This window comes from Pomacea canaliculata, linkage group LG12 (assembly GCF_003073045.1).
Source record: "Pomacea canaliculata isolate SZHN2017 linkage group LG12, ASM307304v1, whole genome shotgun sequence".
In the NCBI taxonomy this organism is placed as follows: domain Eukaryota; kingdom Metazoa; phylum Mollusca; class Gastropoda; order Architaenioglossa; family Ampullariidae; genus Pomacea; species Pomacea canaliculata.
In genome coordinates this window covers 3,967,374-3,980,286 of record NC_037601.1, presented here as the reverse complement: position 1 = coordinate 3,980,286, position 12,913 = coordinate 3,967,374, and the positions used below count along the sequence as shown (strand labels likewise).

Sequence of the window (12,913 nt, the reverse complement as noted above, 5' to 3'; positions counted from 1 at the left end):
TCTGAGTTAGTCTGGAGGCAGTGCACATTGCACATACCCAGCTGACTACAAGCAAAACAACCTTTGTTTTCTAGCCAGAGTGCTATTCAGGACATTTACTATTCAAATCGTGATTTCTTATAATCACGACACTTGACATTCAATGGATTTTTTTTAATCAATGAAGGCGCTTTTTAACTGGACAAATATCGTCTATCGTTTGACATACTTGAGTCGGTTGAGGATGCAGGTTACCGGAAGTAGGGGTTTGGGAACAAAACTTTTGGGACAATGGATCTTCTGAAGATGATGCTGAGCTAAATCCAGCTTGTTTGCCAATACATTTGTCAATACTGTGGGAGTTTGAGGCACTTGAGATGCTTGGGTTTGACACTTCGGCACTTCGCCTGGTAAGAACATTGTAACTGCAAATAAAACTGTACACCACCTTTGACCTCTTTGGACTTAGGTAAAGTCTTCGTCAGGTGTTAATTAAAGAGCAAGGTGGAAGCCTGATGGGCTGTTTGATTTGGACTCTAAAAAATAAAATAATTTGCTTGCGAAGAGCTCTCTCTGTCTCTATCATCACACTATAAATGCATTTATTTGATCATTCCCAGTTGTCTGCCCGCGTGTAACCCACACCTGAATAGATTTAGGAATCATTGTAAAAAGTATTCTTCGCTTTCCTTCAGTAACTTTAAAGACTCTGGTGTCCTCGTCTGTCTTTCATATTTTTGTTGTCTTCATAACCACTGATAATTTATACATCCAAGCTACATGTAATCGGTAAATCGAGCAGCTGAAATCAGTGACTACAGTCCCAGTACTTCGTCGCCATGTTTGTTTTCACGTCTGCTACCAGACAAAGTCTGAACTTTAATCTGATGAAGTTTGGCCGACGAGACGAGCTGTCGCATAGCCTGATCTGGGGTTAGGGACAATGTACAGAGGGCAACTGAGTGTCGCCGTTACTACTGGCCTGTTAAGCGACATAAAAAGGTTACAGAGACCAAGGCGACTGTACAAACACACATCTTGAGCAGACGATAACACGACGACAGACGGCATGGATGTACAAAGATTCGGATCTGGCCATTGGGGTTTAGTACTAATGGATTTGACAGCACTGTAAGGTGAGTGTATGAAGGCTACATATTTATACCGCCAAGAAATGATGGATTCATCATAAAATTGATTTACAGGTTTGAAGAGAAACAGCAGTGCAGATAGATCATGACGAAACGTTTTTAAATCATTGTTTTGCATATTTACTTTAAACGATATAAGAAGTTTACATTTTAAACAATAAAGAAAGACACAGTTGGAGTGTCAGGTGGAAAGATGAATTAGTAAAACATCACATTTGGTTTTATGACCTCATTGCCACAAGCAACTGAGAATTTACATGACCTTCCATGATAAAGATTTCCATTTTTTCGTTTTCTGCCCAGGTTCTCTTGCCTCTCTCCCATTCTCTTACTTTTTTGTCTGTAAAACATGTTATTTTGTAAAGAACAAATAAATAAAATATTTCAGATTTCATTTTCTCAAAATATCAAATTTTATGCTGGGGAAGAAGTAAGGAAAGCTTCACACACCTTGTCATTGCCTGAACATGTACTGATGAGAATTTGTATTATTAAGCTCAGGTAAATGTTATGTCAAGTCTATATGTAAAAGCAATAGGCACCTGAAATTGTGCCATCTGCAGTCCAGCTGCTCAACCTCAGATGAATGTTAGTGGTGTGTGTGCATGAGTGATGTTGTAGGTGTGCACATGAATATTCTTGATGTAAGTCTGTTCGTTTGGTTTTAGATATATATACGATTCTCACTTGCCCATTGCATTTTTCTTTTCATTTGCTCATATTTGTTACCGCTGACATCTTTTAACATTGCACCTTGCAATGAACTTTATTTCTATTTTTATTTCTAACTTTTACTTTTGTGACTAGATCACCTTCCCATGTTCAAATTGCCCATTGGGACAAATAAAGTTGGTCATTGTCATGGACTAGCTTTTACGTACCAAGGACCAGAAGTCATGGAGAACAGGACACATTATCACTACAGATTTATTTCCCTTGGCACATACCCTTTGTTGACAGATCAGTCCACTTAACAGCAGCGCTCTTCCCTCACTTATTTCATTCAACGGTCTGTCAGCACTTTGGCTGCCTGTTGATGTGTCTTATTTTTATTTATTCATTTCTGGGTGGGGCTTCACCATGTAAGTTGGTATGTGCAGGCAATGTGCAATGGTGTGTGTGTGAGATCGAGAGAGAGTGTGTGTGAGAGGACAGAGAAAATGAAAACACATAATATGGAATTTTTATTTTGACAAGCAAAAACTATAAAATGACATTTTTTAAATGCTGCCAGGTGTCTAGCAAAATGAAAGTACTACCATAAATTTTGCTTCAGCTGCTAAGGATATGTACTGGTGTTTTTTGTCTTATGGTGTTTTGGGGACAAACTTTTACAGAGGAAAAGTATAACTCATTTTCTTTTTAGCAGAGATGCGTGTACTTGGTGGGCAGAAGTTTGCATAAAGAGCTGCAATCATTGATAAGAGTAGGATCTCTAACTGCTAAAAATACCTCTACTGTATTTCATGGATCTGCAGCACAGATGTACACGGACACAGCTCCGAGATAAGAGATTTTTTAAAATGCATAGCATTAAACTTATGTTAAGGGTTTCAATTGTTGTCAAGAGATATTACATAAACTATGACCACCATTTCAACCATGTGATGAATCAGCAATAATTTTAATTTCTTGTGAAGGCATGTCTCCACCACGCACACACACTCATCTTCCTTCCTGAATGCATATGTGTGTTGGGGCTTGAGGAGGGGAACACTTCTGCGTAATTTATTCAGCAGAAGTTGTTTGAGTTAAAAGTCTGTCATTTGTAATGTAAAGTCATGCTTATGGTGCGTATGGTCCAGACCGATCTGTCACGATCATGTTAACTGAGTGACCTAAACAACCCTGTCGGTTACTAGATTTTGTATCATATATGATATGCAAATGCATTTTATTCATTTCATCTCTGCCTTCATTGTCATTTCTCTCATGCACAAAAGCATTGCCACACATGCAAGAAGCAGCATTAAAGTTTTTAAAATCATTTGTATGGCAACCTGTTGTGATATTATGTGTTGGTACAACTGTAGCTCTGAAAAAAGATTTCAGCCTTGCTGTCCTTGTCAGATGAATGTTTTCACAAACCAGCTCTTGCAAGATAAAGCCTAATCCTGCAGTGACAGCTTGCTGGACATAAACTAGGTGTGTCATAGTGTTCACATAGAGCTGTTGATTTAACCTCCTTATCTACCACAAAAGCCGGTAACAAACAAGTAGTGGGCTTTCTCTTAGCAAGTGATAACTTTATAGTATCACTTTAGAAAGTAGGTCTGACAATGAGAAGATTGAGGATATCTGTAGGTAAAAATTTTCCTCATTTTCCCACGCATCTACTGTTAACTGTATTCTGTTTTCCCTCCTCCCCAGTAAATTATATCTCCTACGTCATCATCTTTAGATTGACACATTAATGCTTCTCTTTTGTCACAGTTTTATTTGTATTTAATTTCTATATATTGCATATAATCAGCATGAAATAATCCAGCTCAGTCAATAATTAATGCATGATAAATGCTGGCAAGCAGTTATCATAAATGTAAATTTTATGCTAATGAATTTATCAGTCTAGAATTATTAATTACAAGGTTGGTCTAATTATGTTGCCTGCAGCATTTATAGTAAGCCTCTTTAACATATAAAAATATCTACCACATTCGTGTGTGTTCAAGAGACAAAGAATGCACTGCATAATTTGTTACCTGTGCAGCAAATAAGCAAATTTCTTTAATGGTGGATTAATAATCAACTGAAATGACCAAATTACTAAATGTAATTGTAAAATATTGTGCAAGGACAATGAGTGTTCTTGAAAATTTAATTGCAATAATTTTGTTTTAGCAAGCAGTGATTACCTGTTTTATTGATGATCTATGTGTATGTGAACCTCTCCTTGTCTGGCTTCAATTTTTTCTTCTTCTACACCATAGCCTGGGCTACAGTGTTTTGCCTTGGAGCAGATGGTTTGCAAAGTTGAGGCTAGCCCTGGCCTGTGGTTGGACTGTTGACGAGATTCTCTCAGTGTTTTCTATTAATCAAAGCTTCAGGGGATTCTTACCACTTTTACTTTTTTCTTGTCAGCCACCCTTCTCTCTTATCACCGACAGGTACTCGGGTCTCCACAATCCTATTGTCTTCAAGTTAAAAAAGTAAGAGAGCATCCCTTTTATCAATATGTTGATGGCTGCCTATCTGGCCTGGTGATAGGTGATAACATTTACCTGTAATAATGATCATGCTCGTGGTCTACCTGCCCTATCTCTACTACATTTCATCTGCCAGTCCTTGTATATACAAATGTGGGACTGTAACTTAAAGTGAAGTACACAGGTTGAGCTGCTGTAAAGAGCACGTCTCCCATGACTTGCTAGCACAGGTTGCTAAGAGAGGTTACTCCTTATGTGCTCCTCAGCTTCATTAACTGCTCGCGAATGTGGAGGCATATTAAAAGGGAATTTGCATAAATCTGCTTTTCAAACTTTTCAAGATTACAGTTAATGCTGCCATGGCTGCTTTCATCAAGCAGTACTTTCCTCGATTCCATGTGTCAGTTGGCAATGAGAGTATGCCGTTTGTGGAGTCACTTGGTAGGTAAAAGATGTTCTTTGTAATTTGCAAAACTTGAATCACTTCTGTTGTTAAATTAGTTTAGATACAAGAAAATGGGGAAATGTTACATTGAACTTTTTAAACTATTTATTATAATAAAATATATAATCTACCATTTTTGAGAACCTTAGCTGATTTCCAGGTCATTCAACTTTATTAGCAAACAATAATTTAAATAGTGACATTTACAAAATGATGCTTCAAGCATTGTTCCCACTTCGTGCATGTTTTGTGCTGCTGTCTGTCTATTCCTATTGCCTAGGGCATTGGCAAAGGTTATTTGAGAAAACTGAATTTTCGTTCAAGTTCTCAGAAGAATTTGGCACTTTGTTGACTGAAGTTGCATGTTGAGATGAGAATCATAACTCAATTTTAGTTTCCAGAGATAATTTGCACATGATCCCAGCTGTATAGTCGCATTACATATTTATTATATTTACGCACAGTTCTAGACATGCAAATATGTGCACAATATGTACACAAAATGCACATAAAGAAGCATACGTACCTGTGCTGATCTCTCCATTTTAAACACCCACAATCACCCTCCTGTTTCACTTTTTTCTGTGATTTCATCTGCCTTTGTCTCCATCAACTGAAGATACTGTGCTCTCTAACCCCAACAAAAATCTATAATTAGCATTCATTGCAAAGCACAAAGAAATTAAATGGAGCAAAGAATAGATTTGCATACATCAATGACTTACTATGGCTTCTACATTTTCTTTCTTAAATGTGTTATTAATGAATTGCCTTCAGCATAGATCAGAAGATAGTCTGCTGATTTCTAATTGCTGTCACCTTACTGGCCAATTTTAATTTTTAATCATTTCCAAAGCCCAGAATAATTATTTTGGAGACATGTTTTGTCTGCTGCTATTATTTTAGCCAAGTGGCTAATGTTGCATTGGCTGATTTCTCTACTGGACTTTCTGGATGCTGTCATTTTATTTGCAGACTGGCGATGACATATTTGAGGATTTTCAGTTTAATACAAGCAACACAGTGTGTTGTCATGAAATGAAAAAGTTTTGTGTAGATTGGAACATTTATATAGGACATCGAAACTCTACAGGCTACTCTTCTAGTTAATAATACGAAGTATTTCATACTTCAGCAATGTGTGACAATATGTGTGAAGGGGCAACAAGAAAGATGGTGAGACAGAGGCCCTATAAATCAGTGCAAAACAAACAATTATGTGACTATGAGCATGTCTATCAGCTGCTGCAGTCATCTTGGTGGGGTGAGTGACTTTACACTGGACTGTGACTTTCTGACAGTTGTAAAAAAATTCAGCACCATGCTCAGTGGTGAATCCATATGGAGTGGTTTTCACTTAGAATAGCATCATCTTATTAGATCTGTTTATAACTTGTTACTCATCTGGTTCAGGAAGTCAGTAGGTTTAAATAATTTTGGTCTGGATGTAAGTAAACTGCACTGCATGATTCTGAAAGGAAATGAACATAACCTGGATTCTGATGACACACAGAGGAAAGCATTTTGAATTGGCTGAATTCAGAGACCTGAGATGTACTTTTCATAGCAAGATTAGTTCTGGCAACTAAAGCTTTTGTGTTTGCAGTTAGCATCAGCGGTAGACAGAATGAAGAAGATGGGGATGTGATGTTGGTTTAAACAGAAGTTAATGCTCACTTTAGTTTACATCATTATTGCTGGACTTTATATAACACAAATGTAGATGCTACACTTTATTCTTAGCGAAAAGGCTGAGAAGTGAGTGAAGAATGTAGAAGCTTAGGAGACATAAAAGACTCGAATCATTCTGTTGCCATTTTCTTTCAGTCCCGTTAAATGGTTCATATTTACTAAATTTAACTTTTGTTGTTGCTGTGTTTTTTGGCTTCATTTCATTTTATTTTATTGTGTACATTTTATAAAGTGTGTGAAAGTAAGCACATGGCCAGTTCTTAATATCAGTAGGGCATTAAAGTACTATTGTTTTTGTAGTCTTGAGCCTGTTATTTGGAAGGACTGCCTGCCACAAATTTAATTTTGCGCAATTGCCAACGTGTCCTTGCTGCTCAGAACAAGACTGCCAGATAAAACTACCCTTCACTATCAGTAGTTATCATGTTGATAACAAGATGCTCTTAGTCATCTGATGTTTAATCAGAGCTAGTGTGCTGTACCTCTTACTGTCAGCTTTTACCGACCACTTATTTCTTCTCCCCTCTCTTTCTCTTCCTTTCTTTTATGCATGGACACACAAACACACACACATTATATGCATATACAAGTATGCATGTACACACATGCACAGAAACATGCACACAGCTGACAGTGAGGCAATGGGCATCCCCATAAAAACAATAGTGATCTGGCCAGGAGATCTGAAGTACTTAAGATAACTAGAATAACTTTTCAGTGGGATGTTCTTGATAAGTAAGCACTCAACAGCAGCACCCTTAAGACACAGTTGTCAGGGAAAAACCAACATGTCTTCTGATTTGAAGAAGAAATGGTGGAGAAAGGAGTGGTTATTTTGATACCAAAGCAGTCAGTAACATGCACTGGCAAGTAGGCTGACCATTTAAGTAGATGTGTTGGAACAGGACCATGCATGTCTAGAAGTGATGCAAAACGTTTCTGAAAAATATATAAGCTGTGTAGATTCACCATTTGGAATGCTTTGAAAGTGTTTTTAGAAAACAGTTCTGCACATTTTCCTCATACATGCTGTCTGTGAGGAGTTTCTCCATCCATCAGTTTTGGATACATATCGCCACAGACTCCCTCTTTTACTGTTGGCTGTTACCTGATGCCTACAGTTTTAGAGCACTAGTGTAAACTGAGTAACATTAACAATGAAGCTTCTTTCTGAAAGTCACATTTTAGCTGACAGCTGCAAACCAAGTGGTTTTGTTCACTATGTCATTGCTCCTCAGTCATATTGCTGGCCATATGCTGGTGAGTTGACACCCAAACATTTTGATCATTATTCATTTCATTTGAAATAATCAGGGCTACTGTCAGTGCTATATGGCATGAACTGTGAAGCTGATTTGTTGGTTTGGAATCCACCTACTGCTGGTTTTGCTTTGACTCGTTTTGTTCACTTGCTTGCTCTAGCATACACTCAGAGGGACATACAAGGACCTATAAATAGCGAGGTAGTGTCAGCACTGCTAGAGCTTCTGTTGAGTGTTGCTTTCATTGTATTGAAATGATCCTTATCTCATCATCCTGTCATACTCTGTTGAGCTGATTATTCACACTGGCATTTTGTCAGCAAGATGGACAAATATATTTGTTGGGGTTTGTAGTGCTAAGCAGGAAACAGAAGATCAGAGCACTACCTATTGTGGTTTTCATCTTTAAGGGACTCAAAATTTCATTGATACATTATGTTTACTTCTTCTGTTTATATGAAAATAGTGGGCTTGTTTGGAATGCAGATTGATGCTGTCCTCTTCTACTTGCAGAATCACCAGACGTTGGTATTCAGGCTTACTCTACCACATCACCATCTAGCAACATATCATCACCTTCCTCAGGCAGTTCAGCAGCAGCAGTCGCACTCAGTCAGTTTTGTGCCATCTGCGGAGATCGTGCCACAGGCAAGCACTATGGAGCTGCCAGCTGTGATGGGTGTAAAGGCTTCTTTAGACGAAGTGTTCGCAAAAATCATGTCTACACATGTCGCTTCAGCCGTAACTGTGTTGTGGACAAGGACAAACGGAACCAGTGTCGCTACTGCCGCCTTAGAAAATGTTTCAGAGCTGGGATGAAGAAAGAAGGTAGTGCTATAACATACATTTGTATATGTGTGTGTTAAAGTAACTGAAAGAAAAAGAGAGACTACCTATAAATTTATAGATATTCACGTACAATTTTTTGTTTGGGGGGCATTTCTTTGCTATATGTGCTTGAGCATAAATGTTGGTAAAGAACTACTTCAACAATCTGAATCATCGTTCTTCTGCTTTTATAATACATACAAATCATTTTGCAGCACTAGATTTTTGTTTATTTTCCTAGGGTTTTTTTAAAAAAAAGATGTATGTTTCTTGTGTGTCTTTTCAAGGAGACTTTTTTTACGATAGATTTTTAAAATGATTTAACTATGTTAAAGCTTGTTGGTGCTTTGAGATATATATATATAACGTGGAGAAACTTTGGCTAGATAAATTTTTATGCCATTACACTTAATAGTGAGAGGAATCTGGAATTTGAATTGCTTCTCTTTCACCCTAGCTGTGCAGAATGAAAGGGACAGAATCAGTGTCCGGAGGACAAGCTATGAGCAAGACCTGAACCAGTCAGGATCATTGTCAGTCAGCACGTTACTGAATGCTGAAATGCTATCAAGACAGGTTTGAGACATTTACTCATGTAGTGTTTTGAATCTGTGTGGTCACTTTCAGGAAAAAATATACTCATTGTTTAGGTGACTCTTCTTGGGCATGTAAGTCAAACATAATGGAGGGAATGGTACATGTTAGCTAACATGAGGGAAAAAATTATAATTCCTAATTAAAAAAACACTCTTGGTCTTTTTAAAGTAGGGATGGTGTAAATGGGTGTATGAAAATAAACTTGAGGTCATTGTTCTAATATTTTATAATGTACATCTCATCTTGGCACAGATTAATACTTCTTTTAAACTTTGTAGATACCATGTGGTCTGACTCCATGGCTACATACAATACAATACATGATCTGATGCCCTGTGATTAGAGTATAGCTAACTTGATGCAAAGAAAAGTTATCCTTGGTGACAGGCAGTCTGTACATGAAGAGATCCATGTATATTAAATATGGATATATTAAGGCTGCTTTATAATGTGCTTATAACAACTTGACATATGTGTGGGATTTCATACATAGAGAGCTAGACCTCTTGAGTGTAGTAAAAACATGGTTTGGTTTGGAATTAAAAATACTGATAAAATTAAAGTAGTTTTCAAGTTGAAGAATAATTTTCTAGTAGTTTAATTGTTTTCTAATAAAGTTGCAGTTTTCATTTGTCCTGACAGCGGGTTAGAAACAGCTTGTTGTGACATCACCAAGAGATTTTTTTTTATTTTTCATTTTGATATTCACATAGCTGGACTGAAAGGCAGGTTGATATGCAACCATTTGTTTCATTTGTTTTAACAGATAGCCCCACAGCTGTCTTTGGCAGACATTTCTTCAAAAAAACTTGCATCACTGGATGATGTGTGTGAGTCCATGAAACATCAGCTGTTGATACTGGTAGAGTGGGCAAAGTACATTCCATGTTTCTGTGAGCTTCCATTAGATGACCAGGTAAATTTCCTCAACACGTATGTGCTGTTCAACAGGACTTTTGAGCAGCGACCAGATTGAAAAACCCAAATTATAATTATATATATATGTGTCACTTAAGTCATCTTCACATTCATTGTTGTAAACAATCATTTGTCTTGCCTTGTAAATAAAGAACAAAGCAGAGTTTTAAACATCATTTATTTTTACAGGTAGACATTTTTTAAAAAGCTGGCTTGGATTAATGTTCACTTCCATGAAAGAAGTACTTGTTGTGCTACTGGTGTGCATAAAATTTCTCAAATTCCAGCAGAATGTCTGCAATTATTGATAATTTTTTTTGTCACCAGGTTGCATTGCTCCGAGCACATGCAGGAGAACACCTTCTGCTGGGGGTAGCTAAACGTTCTCTTTCTCTGAATGATGTGCTGCTACTTGGCAATAACTCACTAATCACACGCCACTCAACAGATGCAGATATTGGCAGGATTTCAGCAAGGATTCTGGATGAACTGGTTCAGCCTCTTCGAGAAGTCAACATTGATGAGACAGAATATGCATGCATGAAGGCCATTGTATTCTTTGACCCAGGTTGGTTTGCTGTAAAACAGAGTTTGTTAAAATAGTTTAAAATCCATTTAAAAGGTTAAGCAAGGGAAAGCATGCTCAATCTTCTGAATTACATTTTCCTACTTTGACTATTTCAGAAAGTTTCTTATTAAAAATCTATCATACATTGCATAAGGTATAGTATATAAACAATATAAATATCTTAGTGCATTCAGGATTTCTGTTTTATCCTGCTAGCATGATGAAGTCTTATAGTTCATGTCTCCTACCAGCCTGATCCTTTACCATTAAAGAAATAAGCATGTCACAGAGTTATGAACAGCTGCACTGAAATGTTTTCCCATTTTTCTTCATTGACCTTTCTTTGCAATAATTTTTTTTCTAGTGGCAAGAGGGCTGAGTGATCCTCAGCGAATCAAATCCATCCGTTATCAGGTCCAGGTGAACCTTGAAGACTACATCAATGACAGACAATATGACACACGTGGTCGTTTTGGCGAGATACTGCTAATGCTGCCATCGCTGCAGTCCATCACATGGCAGATGATTGAGCAGATTCAATTTGCCAAACTGTTTGGGATGGCCAAGATTGACAATTTGTTGCAAGAGATGCTTTTAGGAGGTGAGGACAAGCCCCCTGTAGACATAAGCTCTTTTAGTGCCATCTGTAGCTGATGATTTTTGTGCAGTGACAGAGAATTGTACCTGCCTTAAATTTGAAGAGCATTTCGTTTATGTTCTACTTTTGTATGTGGTGTCTATGATCTGCTTTTCTTTATCTTTCAAGATAAACCACAAAAAATTTTTAGTTTTCTGAGCATTTAGTTAAGCTAGAGTTGTAGTCATTAATGAGGCTATAAACCCCAGAATCTGTAATATTGCTGCAAGCCAAGTGACATTGCTATATATGATCTAGTAGCACTTTTTCCTTTGTGTAGTTATCCACTTTTTTCATTTGATGGTTCAGCTACAAAGAATAGCTCCAACATTTGCAAAGATTTGTAAAGGTTACTTAACAAAAATTTGAAATAGGATCTATACTTTAGTAACACATTCAACAAATGCATTTAGATACAAGTCTTTTATTTAACTTTTTTTTAGTGAAGAGAAGTTTCGTGATTTTTTATGCAAACAACTAAACTTGTTGTTTATTTTTGTCTGTACATTTCTGGCCTCTTTTAAATCCTAAATGACTTTTGTGCCTTCCAGAGACAATGAAAAATTTTACAAACTTATATGCACAAAAAATGCTGAAATGTAAGGTGTTAATGGCACAGTCATGTGTAAAAAATTATGCATTTACTCTTCCCAGTGTATGCACAAATTGTACATTTTATGTGCAGTATTGATTTGCCATTTACAAACATTTTATGATTATGATGCAAGAAGCAATCCCAATGCATTTTTTATTTGTGATCTGCAAATTTGTGACGCTTTCTTTTCAATATCCTCTCCCTTTTCTCGGTGTGTGTATTGTGTGTATACATGTGTATATGGCAAGGTAGGGAGAGAGAGCGGAAGAGAAAAAGATAGTAATGGAGTTAATGATACTTTTTAAAGCAGTATTATGTCACTTAAAGCCATAATTTTACATAATAGACCAAATTATTGTGGGCATTTAAATTGTATTTATGTCAGTCTTGTGCCGCAAAATTTTACGATTCATTTTTTATAAACACATTTACACACTCTCCATTGGGCAAAAGTGTTAGCCTAGGTAGTTTGTGAAAGTACACTATATGTTTACTGTTAATTCCTCATAAATTTAAATTTCCCTTATTAATTTGTAGATTACCAGATCTTGTATAATTGTTGTTCTCAACTATCTGGGGCCAATGTAAAGATGTACCAGATAAAGGATTTGGGGCTGGCAATAAATCTTGCCATTGTTTTTACATAACAATAGTTTCTGCTACTTTTCAAAGTAAAAATCATCAGCTTTTCTTTTCCATTAAATGCAAGAAGTCTGGTAATGCTTTAATACTACGTGACAAACGGGCATTGAGAAGATTTTGACACCACCATAATTTTTTTTTAATGGGGGGGAGGGATCCAGTTATCAGTATCATCAGTGTTGAGGGTTAGGAAGCATCAGTTGTCTTTATTACATACTTAATTTTGGAATGCTGCCAACACTTGTGGGTCACAAAGAATATGAACAGGTCTGAAAGTTAAAATGAATTGTTTAATGAGACCTGTGCCATTAGTTGTACTGAGTGGGTCTTAACTCTTGAAGCCTCAGCTTTGATAACATTATTAACTATTCTTGAGCTTGACAAAGACTTAACAATTAGAAGTATATTTTTCATTTCATCATGTTTTATCGTGTTAGAAAATTTTGTTGCAAA

General features: G+C 36.8%; 1 protein-coding gene across 6 annotated transcripts in view; it reads left to right on the top strand.

The window, feature by feature from the left end:
* Window positions 1–12,913, top strand: part of LOC112576626 (hepatocyte nuclear factor 4-gamma-like) — a 38,784-nt gene that overhangs the window by 22,152 nt on the left and 3,719 nt on the right. For 5 of the 6 annotated variants that reach the window (XM_025259226.1, XM_025259225.1, XM_025259227.1 and 2 more), the window contains 5 exons: window positions 8,189–8,503; window positions 8,961–9,079; window positions 9,867–10,016; window positions 10,346–10,586; window positions 10,951–11,187. In XM_025259226.1, the coding sequence (XP_025115011.1) occupies window positions 8,189–8,503; window positions 8,961–9,079; window positions 9,867–10,016; window positions 10,346–10,586; window positions 10,951–11,187 (1,062 nt within the window). Of the gene's footprint in view, window positions 1–4,102; window positions 4,718–8,188; window positions 8,504–8,960; window positions 9,080–9,866; window positions 10,017–10,345; window positions 10,587–10,950; window positions 11,188–12,913 lie in introns of those variants that run through there. The other variant, XM_025259224.1, reaches the window with a different exon arrangement.